The sequence below is a fragment of the Necator americanus genome, chromosome V, assembly GCF_031761385.1.
Source record: "Necator americanus strain Aroian chromosome V, whole genome shotgun sequence".
Taxonomy (NCBI): domain Eukaryota; kingdom Metazoa; phylum Nematoda; class Chromadorea; order Rhabditida; family Ancylostomatidae; genus Necator; species Necator americanus.
In genome coordinates this window covers 34,391,417-34,418,413 of record NC_087375.1, presented here as the reverse complement: position 1 = coordinate 34,418,413, position 26,997 = coordinate 34,391,417, and the positions used below count along the sequence as shown (strand labels likewise).

The 26,997-nt window shown below is 39.1% G+C and overlaps 1 protein-coding gene across 2 annotated transcripts; it reads left to right on the top strand.

Annotated features, from left to right (window-relative positions):
• RB195_016095 (uncharacterized protein) lies at positions 1-26,997 on the top strand (the record flags this gene model as incomplete). Of its 2 annotated transcripts, XM_064207099.1 has the most annotated exons (81): positions 1-96; positions 500-631; positions 689-798; positions 898-1,015; positions 1,430-1,533; positions 2,252-2,375; positions 2,432-2,600; positions 3,228-3,350; positions 3,414-3,566; positions 3,624-3,700; positions 3,951-4,016; positions 4,319-4,442; positions 4,542-4,654; positions 4,900-5,055; positions 5,481-5,586; positions 6,019-6,194; positions 6,343-6,417; positions 6,896-7,004; positions 7,060-7,229; positions 7,284-7,395; positions 7,479-7,573; positions 7,636-7,783; positions 7,885-8,005; positions 8,068-8,155; positions 8,476-8,656; positions 9,071-9,177; positions 9,238-9,368; positions 9,426-9,530; positions 9,818-9,932; positions 10,043-10,119; positions 10,646-10,821; positions 10,879-10,986; positions 11,049-11,143; positions 11,221-11,389; positions 11,464-11,564; positions 11,615-11,719; positions 11,778-11,888; positions 11,946-12,027; positions 12,104-12,201; positions 13,114-13,224; positions 13,284-13,394; positions 13,459-13,570; positions 13,905-13,990; positions 14,047-14,156; positions 14,699-14,758; positions 14,814-14,886; positions 14,959-15,030; positions 15,330-15,459; positions 15,598-15,718; positions 15,787-15,938; positions 15,995-16,115; positions 16,258-16,378; positions 17,063-17,162; positions 17,232-17,335; positions 17,393-17,476; positions 17,528-17,621; positions 17,680-17,817; positions 19,035-19,109; positions 19,168-19,241; positions 19,306-19,397; positions 19,633-19,705; positions 19,844-19,913; positions 20,022-20,113; positions 20,789-20,896; positions 20,993-21,136; positions 21,238-21,346; positions 22,061-22,169; positions 22,575-22,646; positions 23,019-23,134; positions 23,404-23,542; positions 23,696-23,772; positions 23,829-23,938; positions 24,339-24,408; positions 24,467-24,545; positions 24,626-24,698; positions 24,754-24,816; positions 24,958-25,064; positions 25,729-25,822; positions 25,897-25,996; positions 26,127-26,258; positions 26,975-26,997. In XM_064207099.1, 81 exons carry the CDS (start codon positions 1-3, stop codon positions 26,995-26,997), a joined length of 8,727 nt encoding a protein of 2,908 aa, XP_064062980.1. The 2 variants fall into 2 exon arrangements, with proteins under 2 accessions (XP_064062980.1, XP_064062981.1); XM_064207100.1 differs by lacking the exon at positions 26,975-26,997 and having other exon boundaries at positions 40-96; positions 26,127-26,308.

The window sequence follows — 26,997 nt, the reverse complement described above, 5'->3', positions numbered from 1 at the left end:
ATGCGTCCGGGACCCACTACCGTTGGGACCCGGACAAACATGGTCACTTTGAAAGATCTGTCGTTGGACACCGTTTCATTGAACAAATTGAATTGGGTGAACAATTTACAGCTATATTTTCTGGATCACAACTGTTGCGCTAGTATTTTAGTTTCAATGGGAACTGTTAACTGAACTGTTTTGTAGTTGGAGTAGGTAGCACGACTCAACCAACTGTTCTAATGTTTCTAATTAAATAGCAACTAACTAATTACTCTAATGCACACGATGGAGGATGCAAGGATACCTACACAGTTCTGGAAAGTACTCCATGAAATTTTATAGGATTGACTGGAGTTTCTAGGTGTTTAAACATCTGCTTTAATTCCTTTCTTCAACATGAAAATGTGTTTGAGATCGACTAGGAGTCGTAAATTCGTGATACGATCGTCCGTTGTCACCAGCCGTCTAACATCTTATTTCAAATTTTTTCTTGAAGTTGTATTTGTTGCATTTTCAGGCTCAATTCAGTGCGCTTCAAGAAAAAGTCGAATCGATTTCGGCGCGTCAAGATACGTTTAAATCACGGGTTGATTCACATCAATCCACACTAATTTTAGTTGCAACCGCGTCCAGACGTCTTCTACAGTCGGTTAGTGCTCACCCAGCAGAAAAAAAATCGTCTTCTGAGTGATTAGTTCTATTTTAGACAAGGAACTTTTCCGCTGAGTTGAAACAACTTCAAGAATGGAAGCAAAACAAAACGTTGAAAGACGTGCGAGTGAGAAGATTCATGGGAAGATTGCAAAAAAGCATCAAGTTAGTTGAATTAGTAATAATAAGAATAAACTGTGTTTCAGTTGACAGTCGGTCCCTAACGGAACTATTTATCTTCTTAGGAATAGTGATCCATTGCAGGGCTCTCGCCGACATGTTGGCAATGGATGGATGCGAGTCGAAGCCGTGCCAGCATGGTGGTACTTGCCTTCCTCGTTTCGGTAACAAATACAATTGTCTCTGTCCGTCTTATCGCTCGGTACGTTCAGTTAATTAAGTTGTAGTTGGGTCAAAATGACATGATGCACGGACAGTTGCGTAAGCGGCTGCACTCGAAGCGGTGCGGTGAAGAGAACGGTTGGAATCGTGGTGGGACCATGACGAACTGCAAAGATGGTTGGCGGTAGCGGGGATCCTTACACGATCCCAACTGCTACGCTCTATCGCCCCGCCCCGAGAGCAGCCGCTTACGCAACTGTTCATGATTCATGTAGTTTTGACCCAATTATAAGTTCTTGTCGCTTGAGCTTGTTGAGCAATTCAGTTAATTATTTGTAAAGAACCAGAATGTTGTCTAATAAATTTGTAAAGCTGGAACCGTTCCAGTGCCATGACTACATGGATCTGAAAAAAGGGCACTTTTCTATCTGTCCTAACACTCATGAATTTTTAGGGTGACAATTGCGAAGAGGATGTAGACGAATGTGCGATGTATGAAGGCACGCATGCTGGATGTCAACATAATGGAACGTGCATAAATCATGACACAGGTTTTCGGTTCGTAATTACAGGATTTGATCTCTTTATGGAAGGGTGACTCAACACTGTCGAACTCTACTTTAGAACGCAAAAAAAAAAACGTTCATACAGCAAAGAAAAAAACCATTCTGAACTGACAATTGACTTTCTCATGTGGAAAGCCGATAATTCCACAATCGAGAATCATCACTGGAAGTGAATTGTTGATTTATTCGGGGCACTAAAACATAAACATTGGTCTTAGAGAATCTATGACAAGTGGGTTAAAGCTACTAAGTGAGAAAAGACAATAGAGCTAGAACTACTAACATTTTAACTTTATTAAACTCTTTTAACAAGTTTAGTGGAAGTAAAAAGCTAAGTCGTATCATGTACTACTTTTAACGAAACTGAAAATTGCTGAAGAGGTGACATCTTCGCAGTCCACATCTGAAACGGTCTGAACGGTCACAAAAACGGTCTTTGTGCTCTAAAAATGCTCTTCTAAAGTAGCGTATAGTTTGATTAGAGCGTTAATGATTGCTCCCTCCGACTACATGTTTCCCGATCTCAATTAGTTAAGGGGTCAATCGGTGGAATTAATCCATGGCTATAAAAGTGTAAGCTTTGGAAATTTCGAAGCTTCTTTCAGTTCAACATTCGTTTAGTTTTGGTAGCAAGAGAACAGTGATTGGAGCTGCTTGATTACTTTCTTTATATCTACCTACGTTTTCTGGATGTTAAAGTGTTTGTTTAGATGTGAATGCCGTTCTGGTTACCATGGACCCCTCTGCCAGTACCGTCAATCGACGTGCTCTCGTTCGATCGAACTATGCGGACCACATGGTCATTGCATTGACGTAGACACATCCGAAAACGACGTTAGTTTTTATTAAATAGTAGGAGAAATCTATTAAAGAGATGGTTTTCCTTGTAGGCTTCATACAAGTGCATATGTGATTGGGGTTACAAGGTTTCGGATGACAAACAGAACCCGACTTGCGTCGATGTGGACGAATGTCTGGACAACCCATGCCATCCGGGAGTCGACTGCATCAATTTGCCTGGAAAATTTCAATGCGTTGGCTGTCCGAAGGGTTATCATGGTACAGTCAGCTTCCTTCTAATCTACGTAGAATAATTGCAACTATTCATAATTAAACTCAGTTAGATATTCTTGGGCAATCTTGTATGTCGCTCACTCCACTCCACTGTCACTTGAACAGGGACGATGTGCGGTTGGAGTCGGCCACAGGATTGTGTTATGGCTAAAAAACGATTAATGCTCAAGTGATTTGTTGACAGTAACTAATTACGGTCTTTGATGATAATTTAGTAAATTGGAATAGAACAGTAGTAGTGCAGTAGTATAGAAATACTCATCTTGTTTGCGTTATTTTCGTTAGTGAGTCCTTAACCGAAAGGTCATGATGCATTTTACAACTTTTTTACTATGTCCTATATTACAAAACTACTCCTATTAGCTAGGAGTAATTTAACAATGAAGTCTGTTTTTTGTCCTCAAGAGCCCAAGCTTCTAAAATATCCAACATCTTATCTTACGACGCAGTCACTCATCTTCAATGGGTGGAGGGAAGAGGTTTGTGCCCTAGATGAGGAAGAGTTTGCGTCGTTGAGGAGGCGTCACTCTAATCCATTTAAGTGTACAAGAGCGGAATTTCGCTGTAAAATATATTCTAGATGGTTGTACAACATCTGTTATTCGTTTTTAGGCAATGGACAAATTTGTGCTGATATCGATGAATGCGCTGCGGAAATCTATCCATGCTCGACGAATCCTCGCGTACCATGCTTTAACACTATCGGTTCATTTCACTGTGGCAGTTGTCCGCCAGGTAAATTTCGTTCAGGCTTTGTCTCTCAAGGTTGAGACTATAAATCATAAAGTTTGTTCGTAGGTTATCGCGGTGATGGTCGTTCGTGCCGTCGCAAGTCAGGCTGTGACGATGCACCATGTTATCCAACCGCCACTTGTGTAGATGATCAGACATCTCTGAACCCAGGAGGCTTTATTTGTCATTGTCCGAGTGGAATGATGGGAGATGGAGTCGGTGAGACAATTTATTGTTTGAAATGCTGCATAGAATTAAGATGAGGCTACTTTTTAGGAGAAAGTGGATGTCAGAAGAGCAACTCGACGATTTGTCGTTCAGAAGGATATTGTATGAATGGAGGGACGTGCAATGTTCGTATGGGACATGCTATTCGATTTTTACTTAGACTATAAAAGCTTAAAGCATCCCCGTAATGTTTTTTTAACTAAGTAAAAATTGCTTTGTTTTCGAAATCGAATTCGAAAAAAATCGAGTTTTGTTTCCGTCTAGAAACGTCATTTTCTAGAAATTACCAAAACTTGTTTCCTACTTTAATGTAGGCGTAGACAAAAGGAGACAAAAGGAGATTTATATGAGTGATTTCGAAGATCCAACTTTCAGCCGATATCAGCGACCGACTATCGATGTGCTTGTCCAGAATTTTACTATGGCATCCACTGCGAACAGGTAATTTCGAAGTTCTGTACATGTTTGTCTGTGTGGGAATGTAGTCGCAGCTGCGCTCGAAGCGGTGTGGCGGAGCGTAACGGTTAGGATCGAATGCTGACCCATGCTACCCCGCTGCGGTTCGTGATGGTCCCACCTCGATTCCAACCGCTATCTCTCCCACCTTGCTTGGAGCCCAGCCGCTTACGTAACTGCATCGTGCTTCATGTCGTTTTGAGTCGGCTGTATATCAGAAGTTTTCTTTTTTTTTCTAAATAAGTTTCTTCAGAAAAATCATTGTTAGTTGTAAATGTATATTGAAGGTCTCCGCATGCATTGGTTCCCCATGTGAAAATGGTGGCATTTGTGAGGATGCCGGCGTTGGTAAAGTGAATTGTATATGTCCAATTGGGTTCTATGGATCATTATGTCAGTATGAGGAAAACAGTGAGTTTTTGCTTTTAAAGTATACCTTCTATCAATTACCTTCTTTATATTCTCGTTCCTCTAAAGAGAATTTGATTTTTAAAAATGGGTACCTTTAAGGCTGTGGTGCTCACTACAGGGAGCCCTCCGGCAATCTCACTTTTCCTACCGACGCTGGCAATATTGCGGAGGATGGTTGTGATTTTGTGATCTCCACCGGGGAGGAAAACTCGGTAAGAGCACAGTTATTTACGGTAGTAGTAGCAATAGTAGTGATGCGGCCTAGTCTGGTTTCACTTCCTTTCAATGATGATAACTTATTTTGATTTCAAACTAAGAATTTTGGCACATCTTTGGACACCTAGGTACACCTGTTTTGACTTATTTATATTTCTTCCTCTTAAAATTCTCTTAAACAATATTACGTGCAAAGTTAAGCTTCTGTCGATGTTTTCTGCGACAAAGTTTACTTTTTGAGGCGTTACGAATCACGTTTACTTCGTTTGAAAATATGGATGGTGGGATTAGCTCTACGGACTGTTCAAAGATGCCAGCCAACTTAACACTCTTCGACGGCGCTAGTGACAACGCGCCGGTTTTTGCGACTTTCTGTGGCGATGGGAATAGTGGCAAGGTATTTCTCTTTATTATTTTCTTAAATCCTCGGATGACTCATGAATCAGCCTATAGTTCAACTCCGTCAACCAACTAAAATGAAGGATATTCTTCCGTAATATTGACACGAAGGAGATCATGCACTTACAAATAAAAAAGCTAGTCGTTTCAGGAAATATACTTTAAAAAAGTGCCAGTTTATAATTAGAGGGTATACCCATTAGAGATGATGTGGTTGGTTAACAGTAGTGCTCACAGCCACTGCAAGGCATTTGTTTCCTGGATTTTTCTTGAGACGGCTGTAAAGTAAGATCTCTCATCGCATGTATACTGTATATATCCTACCGCAAGTCATCACTAATTCTAAAAACAGCGGGTTATCGACTAAATTTTGCTGCATCTTGATGCAGCGCTTGTTCCAAAAAGGCTCCTTGTTCCGTTTAGATGCCTGTAATTGGTGAAGCAATAACGATGACGTCCTCGAGTGCTCTGCTTCGCTACAAAGGAACGGGTGGTTCATTCTCGATTAAATGGGAAACAAAAAAACGAGGTACATAGTTCCTATACGTAGGTTCAGTTTTTAACGATTCTGTACGTATATAGTCGGGTCAAAATGACATGGAAGTCGGTGCATTTGCATAAGCGTCTGCGCTCGAAGCGGCGCGGTGGAGCGAGCGGGTGAGATCGATGTAGGACCATCGCGAACTGCAGTGATGAGTGGTGCTAGAAAAGATACTTCTCGATCCCCACCACAGCTACGCTTTATCGCACGCGAACCCCCTCACCCAATTGCACCAAGCTTCATGTCGTTTTGACTCGACTACACTAAGACAAGCATGTATCATGTATGGATAGTATGTAGATGAGTCTCTAGGCTTCCTCGTCTGGATATTTCTCCTTTGTTCCTGATCACAACAGAACCATACATGCAGACGTATTACTAAAAAGATGGTTTTGAAAATTACAAGTTTACTCCATTAAGAATGTGGTTACCGCACCAATTTGGCCTCCGGAGTACTCGTTGTGCCCCAGCACCATATGGATACAGCGTGCGATTGGTTTATTTCGGCACCGATGGAGAGGCATATCGAAATTGAGATTCCTACGGTAGAAATGACTACTGGTGTGGAATTAAATTGCTCGGTCAATGAGTTGGAGGTCAGTTACTACTTTTTACTACAACAAACATGATGTAATTCTTGTAACATATGAAACAATGATCTTTTTTCGTAGATTCTGATATAATTAATAATAATATATAATAATAATTAATATAATGAATATATTCATATGTGTTCTATTCCAGGTTTTCGATGGCTATACTTCATACGATGCTCATCGAATTGTTCACATTTGCGAAACAACGAACGTAACGACAGTGGTGGGCAACTGATTAATCTCTATAATTTTCTCTTTTTCATTTGAAATTTACAATTACAAGAGTGAAATACTAATTGCGCAGTTAGAATCATGAACCATGTTCACTCATCAACTTTTTCAGCGGATTGTCTGTTGTTTTCTATATAACGTAGTGCGCTTATTTCTCTCACCTTTATATGAGATAACCGTGAGATTGTTGATAATGACAGCAATTGACCTAAGAATTCATGCAGAAATATAGGCTAACTGCGGCAACAATTAAGCTGTGTCACTTTCGGATTATGTCGTCTTATTTTCATGTGCTGTAAATTCAGCGTGTTAACATAAACATAGAGATGCAGAAAAGACTTTTGTGAAGTTTTTCGGCGCTTGGTAACTGTCTTTTAGAGATTCGTCGTTTCCTGTGTGGGTATTGAGTGGCTTGTAGATTGTGTAAGAAAGTGTTGAGAACTATAAAACGTTTGTTACATTATTTCCAGGTTAGGTCCACAGGGCCATTCCTCACAGTGTCCTTCCGAAGTAACGTTCTTGGAGGGTCGAAAAGTGCTCTGCAGCGTGGATTCACAATGAAATACAGAACATTTGAACGTAGGTTCCGCATAGAATTATTTTTTTTTCATCTTGATATCACATTTATTTGAAGCTGACCGCCGTTGTGGTGGAGATGTCACCAATACGGACGGCGAATGGGACTTTTCTGGTGTAATCGAGAGCCCTAATTATGGTGGATTTTATCCAGCAAACATGGACTGTACGTGGAAACTTGATGGTATTGGTCCTAGCAACTTTTCCATCACTGATCAAACCCTAAAGGTTCGTGTATACGTACGTATTTTCTATGGATAGACGTGATTTTTTGTATTCCAGCTTGAATTCCTCTCTTTCGATATCCCATCAACGTACCAATTCTCGTCTGCAATGTTCCAGCAACAAATAGAAATTCCGAGAAGGGCTTTTAACATTTTTAGTGGTATTGAGCGTACGTTTTACGAACTTTTCACAAAAATTGTTTCGGGTTTGTTGTGTCGCTAGAAATTTTGTGCTTTAAATGGATAATTTTAGGTCGAATGGGCCTGACATCACCATTCCGACGTGTCAATCCTTTAATACCTTTTCGTAGACAAATGATTTATCAGTGCACGGACGACTACCTTCATGTAAGAAACCTTGTAAGACATCACATCAAGTTCATTTGTTTGTTGGGTACGGTACTTTTTAGTTATACGCTGATGGACAACTAATACATGACGGTTGCAACGGTCATCCACCTCCAACTACTATGTTAATGCCTATGCCGCAAATTATACTCAGATTTCATTCAGATGGTGGAACACAGGGGAAAGGTTTCAAAATTGCATACAGTTTAGGTGAATAGATTTTTAATTGAAATAGTATCTTAAAGTAAATGAGTAATTTTGATAAATGAAGAATGAGAAGTGTTTTTTTTTACTTTCCATTTTTCTTTAAGTATGCGAGAAATCGCTCTACGGAAACGGAACCATCCAAACATGGAACTATCCAGACGGTGGAAGAGCTGGTAAATGCACCTACATAATAAGGGCGGATCAGAGTCATGCAATCAGACTTAAGTGAATTCCTAAATATTTCCTAGCATTGCAAAGGCTTTCAAGTATTCCATGAATAAATTCAGATTCAAAACGATAGGTATGCGTGGAGCAACAATATCACAATGCTTCTACAATCGAGATTCCGTTGCGACGGCTACAGATTATGTTGAGGTACGAATTAGCGGTGCTGCATTTCGACACATCACATTTGCCTGTTTAAGTGACGGTAGTTTATCCCTGAAAAGGAAGTACAGCAGCATTTTTTTTTGTTTTTGAGAAGAGATCTAAAATGGTACAAAACGATGTAGATACCAAGGTTAAGGTTTTATGTATCTTGCCTAATACTCCAAAAGAGAAGGCAACATGGTAGGAACCTAAGGGCAGTGGGAGCTTGGGGCGCTCAGCGCGGGTAGAAACCTCATTTTTAAACGTGGCTGCTAGTAATTTCTTCCTTTGCTTCCCGACTATAGTAATTTTTCCACATATTTCAGTTTTCTGGTGGAAAAGAAGAGGACAAACAGATCAACCAAAGATACATATGTGCTCGGTATCCGTTCGTTGAAGAGGGCGAGTTCATTATGAGCGCAACACGACCTTTGGTAATCACTTATGCGAGCAGCGGTGATGAGAAGAACCGTGGCTTGCTCATGGAGTACTCAACGATAGATGTCGGTACGTGACTGGTTTCTCAGTTTTACAGGTGACAGTTATCGTATAGTTGCACGAGTGTTAGTATTCTCTTCTCTATCTCTTTGCTGTGTTCCTTCCTTTTTCTTTTTTTCTCTGCTGTTCACTTTTGCTTGTACTCTTAGGATACGAATAACTGCTCTACTTATCCTTTGAAACTTTACTCTTCTTCTTTGTTTTTGTACATTAAGCATAAGTACGAAGCAATTCATCTTTGTTGTTCCAGTCGCATTTCTTACCTTTCGTTTCATAGATCATTCTGTTACTAAGTTTCTTATCCTCTCTTAATCCTGTGAATATTTTGTCCTGAATTACATTTTTACCCATTCAGTTTTCGACTATGATCTTTTTTTTTTCGAATTCACGTGGCTTCGCTTAAACTCGTTGTCGAAATTATAGGTTGCGGTGGTGTTTTCTCGCAGTCTAGTGGCACTATCAGCTCGCCTAATTATCCCGATAAATATCTCCCTCATATGCATTGTGTATACCATATACAAGTTCCATGGGTAGGTTTTTCATTTTCTGCCCATTCACGGTTTCATTGGTGCTTCAGTTTTTTTTTTCAGTCTAAACAAGTGCGACTAACTTTTGACAATTTCGACATCGAGGTCGTGCAGAACGATGAATGCTCATACGACAATGTGGCGGTGTATGAATGGTACGTAAGTGCAACAGAACACGGAAAATTGCTGGGAAGGTAAGGTGTTTTCGTAGATCTCCCTCTCATATCGATTGTGCAGTATGTTATTGTTAGATTCTGCGGCACAATGTTACCACCAACACTTCTTTCGAGCTTATACAAGATGGCTGTGGTATTCAGCTCAGATCGTTCGATTGCTGGAAACGGCTTCTCAGCTAGGTACGGTTCTTCATGTGCCATATTAAAATTCGGGCATTGAGTCGGATTCGGTTCCACGGTAGCATAGAACTGAAATGTCATAAAACATGCGTTCGTTCAATTCAAATGGATAACGAACGTTAATTTACAGTTAATATATCTTTTTTGAACCGCTCTTGTTTGACTGCTAACAGCTGAAATTAACTTGAACTATTTTATTTGAACAAAATTGTGAAACTGAATCGTAGTGGATGTGGAAAACATCGCTCAACATCAAAGAAGAACAGCAGAGATTTTATTTCGTTCAGATTCGAAGGTGTTGATCCATCAACAGACTGTGATCACACTTACACTGAACCTGCAGGAGAGATAATTTTCGATGGCAGTCAAGGAAGATACTCACAGTGTGACTTCCATATTTCAGTAAGTTTTCTTTTTTCTTGGATTTTGTTTTGCCCTTAAATTCGATTTAAGTTCTTCTTAATGATGTTTTCGTAATTTACTTTTTTTTTAACTTCAGCTGAAATCTTTAGGTCGTTTCGACAGCTCGCCTTGTACTGAAGATGAATAATATGAGCATTCCATGCCTCAAATCACAACTAATTTTGAGGTATGCGACCAACTATTTCTTGAGATGCATTTATTTCTGCTTTTAACAACTAATCTAGTGGAAATGATGATTATTTTATCTTTACCAATTTGTTGGGTGCAGCTAGGTGAGGGAAAAATGAACTGTAGCGGTCATGATAGCCTCAGAAACCTCCCAGTTTTTTTTCTCCATTCCGCCTTAGTATTACTTATGGACCAATTATTCGAGAACATGGACGGAGTGAAGACAGCATGATGGTTTTTAGGAAGAAACAAAGCGGATGAAGTGATCATGCAAAAACTGCAAAACAGCATTCTAAATAAACAAAACTGGATTCCACGTCCACTTTTCGATTTCACGCACAAATCTTTAAAAACTTAATACGTAATCTGAATTGCTCAACTTCTGGAAACTGCTGAATCAAATGTCACGCAGAATTTGTACTTTGACCGTTTTTTTTTTTCTAGAGTACAAGAAGAATCTTTAATTTTGAATCTGGTAATGGTAAGAACAGATTGCTATGAAAAACCCACCTTTAATTTTTCAGAAACGGTGCTTCTGACCAATCACCTGGATTTACAGCGCTGAATACAGAATCATCCGTATGTGATGAGTTTTCAATGCCAATCTTGCGATCTCATGGCAACCGTGTTTTCCTGAGGCTTCAAACCACAGACTCATCGAAGACGTATTTCAATATAAGCTACGAACAAATACTTTCATGTAGGTTACAACCGGTTTGAATCATAGCGAGAAAAGAGAAAGCGTCGTATTTTATAGCTTGTGGTGGACATGTTGAGGGTGTTTCTGGATCGATCGCAAGTCCTCAATACCCTCTGAAGGATTCTCGAAGTCTTGATTGTTCATGGACGATAGCAGTAGCTCTTGGTAACGGTTTGACGGTTTCTTCATGGGAGAAACGTCAGGATTCTGAACTTTACTGACTTAAGGAAATCATGTTCGATTTTCGCTTGTGAACATAGATGATCTAAAGTCAAGCGATGATAATGGCTTTTGCGGGATGTTCGCAGCAAGTCGGCTTGATGTGAGTTTTTCGCAAGACAGACGTACATATAGACAACTTGTTCACCAAATAGTTCCGGAAGGAATAGTCCTGTCTAGGTGCTCGACGGACCACACAGTGATGCTCGACTTATGAGACGTTACTGCCGCAAGGTGGTCGCAGCGGAACCATTAACATCAGAAGACCATGAGATTACTGTTCGGTACAAACAACATGGTGGACCTATGCTTGGTCCACTTTATGGATTCTTGGCGCATTTTTCGACAGGTACAGTGGTTGTACTAAACATTTGGCACCGCAAAACAGTCTACCGCCTTTTAACGTAGTTCCAAAAATTTCAGTCTGCACTGACATTGTATTAACCGATTTTGTGGGTTCAATCCAATCTCCTGGGTATCCAAACAAAGTTTGGACGGGTCAATACTGTTCTTGGACTATAAAGGTGAATTTGTTTAATATTATGAATGACCTATGTTGCTTAGTCGTATATAGGCACCACCCGGAAATCGTATTCAAGTGAACTTCCATAGCTTTGTAATCGATCGGCGAATCCGTTATGGCACGGTACCGGGCAAATGCTCAGAGAATTGGCTGAAGGCATGTTTTCTAAGCAAATTTTGTGGTCACCACTCATTTTCTCAAATATTCTTTGTAGTTTGGCGATGGAGAAGTTGCTGAAGCGACGGTTAAAATTGGTAATACAATCAATGTGACGAATAAACTTACGGAAACTTGTTCTGATGTTGTTAAGCCAATGGTAGTGAAGGTACGCTTTTTTTATTCTAGATATTGGTTAAGTTGTCTTACTCAAATAGTGTTTTAGAGTAAAAACAATATTTTACACATAACCTATCAGTCTAAGAAGCAGGAACAGAATCAATTCTGGTTGACGTGGACTACTATTGGTAAGTAGAGTAGATCTGCATGCATAGGGACATTACATTTGTGAGATTCTAAGTGAATTGATTTTTCTTCGTTAAGGATGTGGTGGGACATTGATTACTCCTGCGAATATATCGGCTAATGTAAATAGAATGAATCGCAATGCTGAACAGCTGGAGTGTCAGTGGCAGATCAAGGTGAGCACTGGGTCTGTAGGTTTTGATCGTTTACCATCACTATTTTTCTGAAGAGATCTGGATTTTTCACGAATAACTTCACTGAGACAGTGAAGCTGACGGCGAGTTGCATCGGCTAATGTTTAGTTACTAGTGCTGATCACCTGAATAGCTACAAATAATCGATTTATGGGCAGCGTATAACAAAATTGACGTAGTACGGAAACGTACTAGGTCAATTTCGTAGAGTTTGGATTGTGGATTACGAAACCAGGGTGGCTCCACTCAACTTCCCCTAATCGTTGTAAAAAAAACGAAGTGGGAACGGTTTATGCTTCTACAAGGTACGTTAATACACGTCTCTTTGTACTACGCTACGGTACCCTCAGCAGCCTACTCACCGGTTTTACTTGGATAGGCCAGTGAGGAGGCATCATTGATCCTCGACTGCTCGCTCGTGGACTCGGCGTGTGCACAAGGGTGGAAATTACGTTCTAATTTACCTCGTAGGAGAAAAACGCCATCTTCGCCGCCGTTTTTCTTTTGCTACGATTAGGGGAAGATGAGCGGAGCCACGCTGGGTTTCGTTCAACCAACGCATTCCCTGGGGTTTCTTTCCTACGTCAATTTCACAATACGCAACATTCGAAACAATCTATATTACAGCGGTCAAAAAGACAACAGAATTAATAATTGTTCTTTCCATATAAAATAAACAAGATATTTGAGGCATGAATCTGTTGTATGAAGCCTTTCAAAGAAAAACGGTTGTCCTGCAGAGTGTATTAAATGAAAGCAGTACAATGATTCATAGAAATCTCTGCCCCCACATTTACATTTGTACCTTATTTCGTCAGTACACTTTCACTGATAATTAAGAAACAAATCTCAGCTTAATTCCTACATTCCATTCTATTAACTGTCAATTTTCAGGCTCCTGTTGGCAAACGTGTACTTCTCAATGTGGATACCATTTCGATATTCCAGAAAACAGAAGTTAGCTGCCGATATAATGATGAGAACGAGGAGTTTGCCGGACTAGCTGTGCGTGATCTTTTGAAAAACAACCTAGGAAAGGTTGTATCAATTTCTTTTTCTCACAGATCTTCTCTGGAAGTTCGAATCGCTCTGGGCACGCGCAATATACGGCTTGTACGAGTATGCGGAACTTCGTTTATAGATCGCATACGAATGAACTATTCGTGATGCTGAAGGTCGGTATTCAATTCAAATACTGTTATAAAGTGAATATGATGTAGATAACGTTTTTTATTGCAGTATTCGCTTAGTTCGGTGATGCCAGATGCTGAAGGCAACTTCTTCATAGCTAATGTCACATTTGTTGACGCTGATAGTGAAAATAAAGACGAATGCGGTGGAGTCGTTGAAGGTAAAGCTTTCTATAAGAGTCCATGTAGGCTTTTCACAAATCGGGACCTTTCTTAGCATTTAATTGTGACCCAATGTAATCTACTCATCTAAAGAAATGTTCCACATTTTAATAAGATTTTCCCTTATTTTGTTTCTGATGAAAGATGATCGGGTAGTGAGACTAGGAATTCTGCAACAACGGCAGACTAAATGGTAGATATTTTGTGGAAAGTTGTTTATTTCAACTTTCATTTGTCAGAAAAAAAAACATGGTAAACTGATAGTCATTATGCATAGAGCAAGTGTAGGGTTTTTGGAAATCGGACCTTTAATTGAACAGTTTCTTCTTTCAGTTTTGTCCTCTCAAGTCTCAACGATTCATTCGCCACGATATCCTGAGGAGTACGAACGAGGTGCAGAGTGTCAGTGGTTGTTCAAGGTAGTTGTTTCTGAATAGCTACTTCTATAAAAACTAGAGAAGACCTATTTTTATAGGCACCATCTGGCTACTATTTGATCTTCACACTGAAAGAATATATCACTCCGAATGCACATGAGCAACAAACTGAGAAGAAGTGGATGCCACGAGCCATGAATAATCTGACGTGGGTTTAGTCACGTTTTCTCTTTTCTCAATAGTAGATTACTAACATTTCAGGGGTTTTTTTTTGGGCGGGAAGGTTAAAAGTATTTTTCTTTGTGCTCTTTCTCGCGCTAGAACTGATAGTCTAATTTGAAGTTGTGACGCGGAAAGGACTAAACATTGTCAGAAAAACAGTACTTCTAAAGTGCTAAGTATGTAGTGGGCTGATCAATAGATTAATGCCAGAGGATATATTATTGAGAAGTGATTTAACGGGAAAATACAAATATGTTCTGTTATGAAAATACAAATTTGTTCTGGACAAATAACCACTCCAGAGGGAATTCGTCTATGAAACGATGTATTGACAATGTAAACAGAAATGTAATGAACGGCGGTATCCGTGCTAGAAGCTAGAAGCTAAAAGAAAATCGTAGTTCAGTGTTGTGGTCATGCTGTAGAGAATCTAGCGCGCATGATTGAAAACGTGTCTGACGAATATTGTACCTTTTTTTAAAGATTGATTCTATGATGGGTATGCGCGTCAATTCATTCATTTTTCAGTTGTCAAGATCCCCTCCCCCTTATTGAAGGTGCACTCACCATCTATGGCGGAAATTCCACGTAAGTTTATCTGCTATGTGAATTTGATTTTATGAGATTTAGTGTAGTTTTCCAGAAGGCATGAGAAAATTGAACGAGTTTGTTTGGATATTGAAGAGCCAAAGCAGGTGCCAGTTTTCGCTAGAGAGGTTTGTAGGAAAACATCTTATAGCTAGTAGGATCCTTTACCCAATTTTTCTTAGTTGATTTTTATGTTTTAGTCGCTTGTAACGTTCCGTGGAGCATCAACAGCAAGAATTCACATGACCGGAGAAGATCAGCACGTCAAAAAGGTAAGCTTAAAGGCTTACTTGGACAATTTAGATATCCTATGCCCAAATTATCTCTGTACGGTGTACTTTGCTTTAATTTTCTCGAATGCTGTAGAGATAGTGACTAAGTTCTTACTCCAACATTAGCAAATGGACCGGCGTAACTTTTTTTATATTAACGAAACGGGAAGTAGGAAAGGAAAGAGAAGTGTAAATGCAATGATATGATGATCAAAAAAGAATCTCTGATCGTTGCAACATTCTATTGGTTCAATCCGCTTAAAGCGATATAAAATGGTTTCTAGATGCAACTGTTACAGATTGGCTTCCTGCTAGAAGCGCGAACTGCCTGCGGCGGTTTAGTGCTGGCCGATGATAAGGAGGCTGTAATGACATTCATTGACCTTGAAGAAGAAGTGTGCAACATTACGATACGCAAAAAGAATGAGTGTAAGTCAACGGTATTTCCCATAATGAGCCTTGGCTCAACAAATACTTGGAATTTAATTCAAGTGGTTCTTGAATGATATTGCTCATATTCAAATGATGTGTTGAATTCACATCACAGAGACAAATGTGGTGTTTCAGCCGATAGTGGCATATACGTTCGACTCGATGAATTTGTTAGTCGCGGAATAACAAAACATCGTAGTAATGATATGCTTTTTGGCAATAGCTACCTTGACATACAAGTGGATGGCGGTGATGTGTGAGTTTAGCTTCACTACCACAAACTCCTTGTTATAATGACGAACAACTGTGGTATTGTTTTTGCAGAATGTCTCGCGAAGCGAAAGGACCTTACCTTGTCGAAGCTTCGACCACTCACGAAGAGTTCCGTGCTAAAAACGAGATCCGCATCGCTTTTGTGAAGAAGAACTCGTTGCTCGCAGCTAGAATAGTGATCGCGTACTCAACGATTATTGATAGTACGCATTTCCTTGTAATATTAGTAGTATGGATCTTTATATTCACCTGTTCGCAGATTGTGGTGGCGAGATCACTTCCCGAGAAGGATTCATTAGTATTCCTGACATTACCGATGATTTCGACTGCATTTGGACACTACGGGAGAATCCTGGTAACGGTGTTAGGGCGTCGGTCACGTGAGTTTGCCACTTGTTTGCTTAAATGCATGATGGTTACTGTAAGGAGTCGTAACATACTTGCCTTCTCCTTCGTCTAGAACATTTCTAACAATTGTATAAAAGCTATATATAGTCACAGCCGAGTTTTCTCCCTTTGAAGAGAATTGCGTATACCGTACTCACCAAATTGCACGGATTCGTACCTGGAGTTCCGTAAATGGAACGCTTCTGGACCGTTGATTGGACGTTGGTGCGAAAGAACGCCTTCAATGTTCGGCATGGTAAGCTGGCTCTTAGTTTCACTGATTCAATCTCGAACATTCCAAGTTAGTTTACATGAGCGGATAGTCAAGCCGACAGCCCAGATCAAGCCGGAATTGCTCTTCCTTTGTTGTCTTTTGTTTTGTTTTTGGTTTTTTCCTTTTTGAGAGTCACATTTCAAGCTTGACTGTCATCGTTTACACAAAATATCGGTGATTTTCAAACATAAACTGATTTTTTGTAACGTGACTTGCAAGAAACTGCTGCTATCAATCTTAATCATTGCCTGTGATGAGCAAAACATCCTCGGTTCGATTTTCTCACCCTAGAGGACTATAGCTTGTGATAGGTGTTAATGATTGCATGTTTTGACTTCCTTATAGTTGTGCCTTTGAGTAGTGTTGGTGTCTATAACGTAGTAAGGTGTAGAGAACAGTTTCGCCTTTTCTGGATACCTGGCAGCAGGCGATAAATGTGTTTAGCACCAATTTGATCGTTGTTAATAGAAAAAGGAACATCGTTTGTTTTCCAGTGTCTTAGAGCGCTCTCTGTGCAGCTTTAATCAGGAGCTAATAATTGATTTCAGAAGTGATTGTAAGAGAAAAAAGTTCACCTTTTCTCATTATCTCATCGTTCAAATTGAAATTAAACTATAATGTAGTTAGTTCCATTGCGATTCCTTTCTTAATAAATCATCCTTTAAGGAAGAGGTGATCTGGATGAAATTCCGTTACGTTAGACCGAGAGAAGTGATTAGCGATGAGGACCTAATCAAGCCTGCTATGAGGATCTTGTTCTCTCGAGGTTAGTTTGTCGTCAATGACTTTCTGAAGGAGTGACATCACTTGGAGAATTTGTTTACATTTTTTTTAGTTCATGGCGGCACTACAACTTCTCATGTCATCCAACAACCACTAGTACTAATCGAAGAGATGTACACAAACTTCATGTGGATCGCCGAAGGGGAACCAGATAAAGTGAGATCAGCAACTTACTTAGTTTTATTCTTACTTGTTGAGTGCATCTGATTTCAGGGTTTGCTTGTTCACATTGATTCAATTCGGATCCCGGAGGAAAACTATCAAGGCTACGATGGTATCAACAAGATTGGCCTATTCGTGAGTAGTTTTTGCAGCCATTTGTGAATAACGGTTGTATAACTTGTTTAGCTTTCTGAAGCATTGGACAATCCAAATCTAAACTTCATTGTCAACAATGGTCGACCTGGAAGTGTTCGAGTAGGAGGATTCATTCCTCCAGCTGGTAAGTAGCCAGGACGAGTATCCACGAGAATGCCATCGAGTACTAATCTTGGTTCTAGATATCTACCTGCCGTTCTCGCGCCTTGAAGTCTCGTTCTTCGCACCACCCCGAAGCGAGTTCCGTCTCACGTGGCAGAGTGTTCCAAAAAGGAATGCAAATTATACCGAGGAAGGAGAAGGAAAGAATACTACGAAAAGTAATACTCCATAATTGAACTCTTTTCTTCTACGATTGAACCGTAGATTAATTAACTGTGTGATGAGAGAGTGAAAAGGGACACTATGATGAGGAAATAAGTCGAGTCCTTATCCTTATCTTTTGTTCTTGTGTCGCTCTGCAGAGGAAGTTAATGATTTGTAAGGAAAATAGGAAAAAAAAGCCCGGACAATGAATTTATTTGTATATGTTATTTTTATTTGTATATATTTATGTAGTGACTGACTTTGCTTGCAATCTCTCCTCATGTCTCACAGCTAAAGAGAAAACAATTGCATAAGGCCTTAAATTTTTTGAAATGAACCTTATGTAATGTCGCATATCTTAATTTCCCCTTAAAGGCAACCTATTACGAAACTGACGTAGTTAGGAAACCTGAGGGAGAATATAGAGCTTGGGGTCTAGATTAGGAATATGAGCGTAGCACCGCTCATTTTCTCCTAATCGTCCGGGTAAAGGCGTGGGAATTGGGGTTCTTTGCTACGATGTAAGTTGGAACGCGCCATCTTTGTGCACGCGCTGCAACGACAGGCGAGCGGTCAATGATCAATGAAGTCTCCTCTGCAGCCTATTCAAAACCAATAGATTCCTGAGGGTTCGGAGCGTGTACCAGAGTGGCATGTTCCAATGTACCTTAAAGAAATAATAGCAGTTGTTGCGTAGTTTTTGAGGAAGATTAGGAGAAATTGAGCGTACAACGCTCATATTGTCAATCTACACCCCAAACTCTAGATTTTCCATCAGATTTCCCCAATGTTTCGTTGGAAACTCCTTTCAAAATTTGTTTGTGAGACCGATTTTGTAAAACTGATGGTTAATTTTTATAGTTCCCTAACGCAACATCTACTCAGCGTACTTTTTAGACCAGCTGATTATGGAAAAAATGTGAATTATAGATATCCGTTAATATCTTGGAGTAGGTACTACGTATTCAGTTGTTCGCTCATCTGGCAGCCCTGCAATAGACCTATAGGTTTAGTGAATAACTATTGCAGTTTTTTACGGCCTTTTTCTCTTTTAACATTGGCATATTGGCTAATTTTTTATATAGATCTTCTTTTTCAGTTAATATAAATTAATATAAGTTAATTTCAGTTAATAAGTTAATATAATAAAATTACATTTCGAAAATCATATCCTTTATTCGCTATATTATGCTGAAACACTTTTTTATTTGAACTCAAATTACATTTCTAGCTTACTCCTGCGGATCTGTACTGGTACCGACATGGGATTGGCAAGAAATCAAGAATCCCGTTCCACCAGGCCAAAGTTAGTTAGACATATCTTTGCGTGTAAATTTTTTTATTTTCAATGTGTATTTTTCCAGCTGTCGGGTATGAGAACAACGTACACTGCAGGTGGACGATAGAAAGACCGCTAATGACAGGGTTACGGGTTAAGGTGCCTTTTTTCTCCTTTACTTGTGAAAAGTAAAATTCTCACTGCGAACGTAATCAATTTTTAGATAAAAATGCTTGATTTGGAAGATATGGGAGGCTGTCCATTTGATTTCATTTCACTACTACCAGATCGTGATACCGCTGAAAGCAGTGGAGAGTGAGTTTAGTTTAGACCTAATGTAAACATGTGCAATTTTCATCTGGGTTTTGCTAAGGAAAGATTATTCTGGAAGTTAATTGCAGTGATCTATCCACTTTCGAACTATAGGTTATCTGTTGTAATCTCATAATATTGTTTAACTTGTCCACTATTTATTTATCGTTCCGTAACTGTTGGGCAACTGACGGCTTTTTTCTTCACTCGTTTGAGAATATGATCTGGTTTTTTTTAGCGAGTTCAACGCTGGTCAAAAGTACTGTAGGTCCTCGCATGTCAACACAACACTGGACTACTCATACAACAAGGTGCAAGGGTTTTTTTCAATCTCATGGTTTTATGATCTCCCTTTTTTGACAGCATATGCTTGAAATGACAGTAGTTTTTACCTCAGATAAAATGAGGTTGGTCTCTTTAAAATAATATTAATAATAATCTTTACGCAGGTCCTCTATGTGCACTTCGTGAGCGATCGTTCAAGAGCTGGACGTGGCTTTATCTTGCAATATAGGCTAAGTACGCTTTGATTGATTTTATCTTTGTATTGATTTTATGGTGTGATTGTCCACGGGCGAAAATCGCTCATAATTCGATTGTCTTGGCTGTATCAAATTCATTTTGCAGCATGCAATTCATTCGACTACATACGTCCCTCCTACGGTCTTCTGGAACATGTGCTCACAAGTCCAGGATATCCGGAACCGCAAACCGACCAGGTCAGCTAACTTCAAGATCAGATACTGTTAACGGGGAGAACTTTCGGGAAATCAGATAGAAAGGGGACGGGTGTAGCGCAGCTGGTAATAGGTCCCTCTGTGACTGCACGGTCAGTCGATTGATCGGACCTTGTGCTTGTGCCAACCAAGCCTTTCGTCCCTCCGGGTTCGATAAATTGATACCAGATTTGTCTGGAACGGTAAGAATTTTGACGTGATTCATCGGCTAGCCCCCGAAGATCATTGTATAAGAAAGATACGCGTGCGTAAACCTGCACACCTTTTGGGTTCTGAAACCTTTAACGATTATGTATTGAGGTGAACGCGTTGGCGCATCCTAGGCGAATTAATTAACACCAAACGCTCTGTCTTTTATCCTTTATAGAAGAGGGAGATCTGGAGAATTGAGTGAAAGTAGCGGGTAGCAGGAAAGTGAAGGAGTAGTAAGACACTTGAAATCCTTGTTCAACATATATTATAGATCGTTGATCATAGTTGGCATTACAGTAAACTGCAAAGTAGTAAACAGTAGTAAACTCCTACGAAGTAGCATTTTCAAAACAAAATAAATAATTTAATATAATTTTCAAAACAAAATTGCGCTCACGTTTATTTTCCCTAGTCTCAGGGCACATTTCATAAAAGAAAGTTTTTATTTTTGTAATGACCTTTCAGAAATGCATGTGGTCAATTGTTCTTGGCTCTAATCGACGAATCGGCTATGAAATCCTAGATCTCGAGTTAGAAGAGACTGATCAGTGCACTACGGACGTGCTTTCAGTGGTTAGTTTATCGAATTTGCTTGCATTTCCTTCTCCAATGAATGGAATCACTGTTTGTTCCTCACATCGTAGAAATAGCTTCATTCGTTTGTTTCAGTCACCACGTTCAACACAGTTCAGCCAACATCACAAAAAAGAGTCGTTATTCTGTGGACCATTCAGTTCGTTAACCACACGCAATGGTACTATGCAAAATGGTCGTCTTTTTATTCGATACACGAATATTGAGGAAAAGAACAAGGTGAACTGAGTTTTGTAAGCTATCCTGAATCTGTTTCAGTGAAATTAATTATTTATATCGTTTTGGATAGAATGATTATTTCCGCTATACAATTTTTGTAGGGTTTCAAAATGCGCATCTTCGAGGTCTCTGAGGACTGTAGTTCGGAGAACTTGTTCGTTGATGAAAGCGAACCGACGAAGATCCTTTCAACTCCACGTTATCCTGGTTGTGAGTTTTACATGAATTGTGATTTAGAAGTGGCAAAGTTTTGTTAAGAATAGAAATTTGAAGTAATGTAGAAGTTAGAAGTAAATAGATCTGTGTTTTGACACTACCTTTAGACAAATGGAAGATTAGAAGCCGCAGTGTTAAGAGAGGAAATAAGGAGAGTTCACTAGATACTACCGTCATTGAAAAAAGAGGAGTGCCAATGAACAGAAAAAAAGAAGTCCTTGGAGTTGACGTTTATAAAGAACGTCTACTCCAAAGACTTCTGGAATGACGATGGCGAAGAAACGAACGTGAAACGACTAAAAAAGATGCTGGCTCCCCACGTTCAATTGAAAACAGATAAATAAAGTATCTAAGTAAATGAGGATGATTTTTGTTGTACGTTAAAGAGTAATTAATTTGTCAAATTCTTCCTAAATCTTTGGAATTGTCGTTGAAACCGGAAGGCTATGGTGTTTTTCATTTTCAAGGGCGTTTATCTAGATTATCTATACCAAATTTTGCAAAAATCACACTTTTTTTTGTAGAAGTGATCAAAGGAAGTTTCAGAATGGCTTTTGCTAGTAACGCAAATAATATGTTCACTAATCCTAAATTTAAGCTTCCTAATTGTTGAAGCTACCTGCTGTAGGTTGCAGGTAGGACAGGTGAGACAGTATACAAGTAAATTGTGCTGTGATAGTCTCTCAGCCAAATGTAACTGTGTTACAGTGATACCGCATTCGCTTGATTGTCAGTACACCTTACGCGCGCCGAACGGGCATCGACTGAAATTCACTGTGAATCCAGAAAATTTCAAAATGGAGTCTGCAGATGATGAGTGAGTGCTTTAAAAGTTACTTTTACGATTAGATAGAGCTTCTTTACCGTGCTGCTCTTACTCGTTTGTGTTAAAGGCGATTGAGAACTAGAGTAGTTAGTTGTCACTTAACAGCATTCATTTTGAAAATACATAGGGAGGAAAAATTTCGTGCGATCTTCTACCCTTGTAATGATAGTCTAGCCTTATACTGACGACGTCTGCCTTGACATTGAAAACTATGGAAAACTCACTGTGGAAAACTTACAATATCAATATCTATGGGTCTTGATCTCACAATCCCTTTTCGTTAAATCTTTTAGGAACCTATTCGTATTGGAAGAGACCTTCGTTTGAACCCTGAAATTGTCATTTTTGTCACTGGATTTAGTATACAAGATCGTGTCAATGATTTCTTCTGTTCAGATGTGATTGTGAGGAATGTGACTGGCTTGAAATTCGAGATGGTCCCACTGAACATGCTCCACTTATTGGCAGGCTAGTTTGTGGTCATAATTAAATAGACTAGAGTAAATTGTGTGTAACAAAGCACTTACTGCTCGTATCAATTTTTTTTTTGAATTTCTTTGATCTTTGGATCACAAGGACATGTTTATTGTTTCAAGACATTTTGAAAGAATTTAAAATCGGCTACAGTGGTGAATACAAACACTATCAGAACAAGGTAAGATGTGCATGATGTATACTGTCTCTCTTGCACTGTTCTAAAACAAATGAATATGACAAGCAAATAATATGTAAAATAAATAAATACACCTTTGGAAACAAAGATATTAAGAAGTTCAAAGAGTAATTGAATTATTAGATTATGAAATGTTTTAAAACTGATTATACTACCAACTTTTATAGATACTGTAACATCTATGCGCCTTCTACGATATATTCAACGGGTAATTTCTTATTTGTTCGAATACGAACGGATTCATTTGCTGCCAGCAATGGATTTACGGCAGTCTACGAATTGGGTAAGTGTTGTGGAAAATTTTTAGACATTAGCAACGTCGAGTGAAGCAATAGAGCAAACTAATAATAGTAGACTGATATGCTCTTCAACTTCTTTTGCATATAAACTTCCGTAATGACAGTACTCTGAAGGCAGCTTTATAATCAGGAGTAGAACTATGTGTGATTATGCGTAGGTAAGATGGTACACTAGTAAGTACCTTCCTAAATCCTAATTCACGGTTTCCTGTAATATGATTCTACGAGTGAAATGGATTGCTCAGTTATTTAGCGTCCTGCGGTGGAACCGTTGTACTTCGCCCTGGAGTCAACCATACATTGACTTCCCCGAACTATCCCGATGTGTATCCACTCCATGCTGAATGTGAGTGGTCCGTACGAACTCCGAATAGTCACATGGTTGAGGCAAGGTAGGATTTATTGCTTCACTACCAATCTTAGCTACACCTCGAACAAATCAGTAAAAAGTTCTCTTTTTTCCTATTTATATGCCGTAGTTACTGAGGAATCTTAGAGAAAAGTCTTTATCTTTTAGTTTTTCTTCGAACATATTTCCTTTGCAGGGTAGTTCACGTGGGCCTCACCTGGAATGTGAACTGCTCCACAGATAGTTTTTCGATTAGAGATGGAAACAGAACAGGTATTAAGAGTGTCCATCTGAACGTGTCCTACTTTCGTTACTTTCACCTGTTTCAGCACCGTACCTCTTGGAACCGCAATGCAATGGACGTCATCTGAGTAAAACTGATTACCGGTCGGCTAGCAGCGAAATGACTGTGCAGTTCAGGTCAAATGGAACTATACAGGTACTGGATTTTTCTTTTGAGTGGTGACAGTAAAGCTGGCCGAATTCTTCTTGGGAATGCCTCCATGTATTGATGAGAGTTGGTTTCGGCGAGGAAACGTAGGAAAGAGTTCTTCCGTCGTATTACTGCTTATTTGATACAGTGTTACTTCATTGCGAATAAATTTATGTATTTTCCTTTTAAGCTTACTGTTTGTTCAAGTAACATACCGTTCTTGAGAGGTTTGGTTGACGTTTGCAAGCTGTCATTTTCAAATTTTTTTTTTGCAACGCTCAGAAGTGTGTCGGCGATAGATAGATAGTTTGATTATCGTAATTCGACATTGTTATATTTATAATAATTTTCAAATTTCTGAAGAAACGATAAAGTCGGTTTGATCGTTTTTCATTAATCGTTGCAGAAAGCTGGCAGACAGTTGTGCAAGGACAAAAAGTGCGGTTTTGAGTTAATGCTACGAGTTAGCAATGAATGTACGTCTATTTTTCTTTTCTTTTTTGTTAATACATTTTGAGAATAATCCTAATACAGCTTGTGGCGGAATCATAACTGATCAAGAAGGCCAACTAACAACTCCTGGATATCCTGGACGGTTACTTCCGCATGTTAGGTGAGATTAAGATATTTACGCTGTCAGTCGAGGTTTAATGACATTTTTTTTCGAGACTGCGGATCTCCATTGAATTTTAGGTGCGAATGGGAACTACGCGCAGGAATTGGCTATCGCTACTTGCTGTCGTTCGAATTTTTGGAGGATCGCGATGTTCGTGTTTTATTTTCTCAAGCTAATCATGGATATGATGGAATCTGTGTTTCAGGGTTTCTACCAGAAACGATTCGGAGGCGAAACAGACGGCAAAGGATGTTTTGCTGATTTAGTGGTTAGTTTGCAAATAGTAATGACGGAATCGTGTTTATTACACGATATTAAGATATTTATGCTGTCAGTCGAGGTTTAATGACATTTTTTTTTTCGAGAATGCGGATCTCCATTGAATTTTAGGAATTTTTCTCTTTTGCAGTTCTTTAATGGGAGACCGAAACACGAAGCTATAAACTACCGAAATGATCGTCTTTTCTGCGATTATCGTAAAGTTTTTGTAAGCGAAGCTGATCTTGTTACCGTTGTGTGAGTTATTTTGAGTTATCATAGATTTTTTTCAGCTGAAACGAATATAATATTTAATTTGTACTTGTTGTCTTACTGTGGTGTGCATTTAATTTTAAAGTGTTCACGTATCCAACACCACCTTCCTGCTCCTTCTGCTTGCTGTTCTAACTATGTATTGGTTGTGCGATAATCAACATACAACATATTGAGAAGCTCTCAAATTTTCTGAAGGGATTTCTATATTATTTTAGGACCTATAAGGAGAATCATTTTGTAAGATTAGAAGAAAAGAAGGAAAATAAAATTAAAATTTTAGAAAATTAGCTTGAAAACTTTGTATCTTCGTTGACGAAATTTGAGGAAAAGACTTTCAAATCAGCAGCGGTGATAGCGTCAAAACTGTATTAGGTTCATTTGCCCTCATCAAAATGTCAGTTGGGCCCTCCATCAATAGCGGAAGACTGGCGCACTTCGGTTTTTTGTGGAGGAGCGGACCACTTTGCACAGTTGTTTCAAATTGCTAACGAGAATGTTGTCGCCCAGTAATGTGGCAGCTTCATATTTGACTTATCTCGTATTGAAGGGTTTCGCCACTCAGAGAACCCTCAAAAACATCAACAAACAACGACCATGTTCTGGAAAACTTTATTTTCTAAACAAAAAATATGGTGGCTTATTGCAGATATTCCGACTCCTACACGAAACATTACAAAGGTGTCTCGGATGATTCCAGCGACAACGTCTACTATGTACCATTCCGAGTGAACTACACAAAGGTTTTGTTCTTCTAGAATGAGAAAAAAAAACAGAATTCATGAGAACTTACAAATCCTTGATTGATTTATTGTAGGTTCCTGCTGATTATGACCAGAATGGATGCGGCTTTTTAGTATCAAAAAACGACACTTTGAATTTCGGAAACTACTCGTCAGCGGGTGCAGATGGCGTTCGTAAGTATATATTATGGTATTGTGCTCCTACGATCTTAGTAGTTGAAGACTTCATCGGCATACTGGTTGTAGTCCACTTAGAATACAGTATTGTTGATTTGTCGGAGTTGGACGTAACGGTTATGCACAGGTTATTGTCATGCTGTTCTTCGTCGGCCAGCTGAATACGCGACGACGCTAGTTGAAATCACGGAATACAGTGAGAACTCTGCATTCGTCACAACCGATTGCTCGGATTGGGCAAATTCGGTCATGCTAGAGTGTGAGTTGTCCTTATGTTTTCTTCTTCACAAGTATTCAGGCTTGATGTGACCGTCCTACCGGATTTTTGTCACAAATTTACGTATTGCTCGTTTTTTTTGGACGTTTTTTCTTGCTAATTTCAAAAAGGTAGCTCGACATACTTGAGCTATTGGAAGTGCCGCAATTTTGGAGGTTCTGGAGATGTAACATACCTTACTCTTTACCTTGATACTATTTATATAATGTACATAGAAAACAATAGTATATACTAAAACATAAAAGTATATAATTCTTGCGTCAACTTCAGATAAGTTAAATACTTTGTTCAGGATTCGATTACTTAAAGGTTGCTGTGATTCGAAAATTAAGAAAATCGAATTTTCAAATGGAATGTTCCGGCATTTTTGAAGTTAACAGTATCAAAAATGGGTATTCATGTAATTAAAATTTTCCGCTGCTTCGAGTTATCAGGAAAATTCAGGTGTGAGATTGTTGTAAGAGCGTTTTTCCAAGCGCGTAACTGAAATTGTTTGTGATATTTCTATTACATTTTGAGGAATTCACCTCGACCGATGCTTAAAAGATTCGGCCAAACTATGCTTGAATGCTCTATAAAACCATGAGAAATCATAGAAAACGATTTATTTCTCTGGGTGTCGTCTTTCATGAATGGGTTTGAATTGAATGAATGGCCAGAGCTCATGAATTGTTCTTGTTTTCTTTTATCGTTTACAGGCAGTATATACCACGAAACCTGA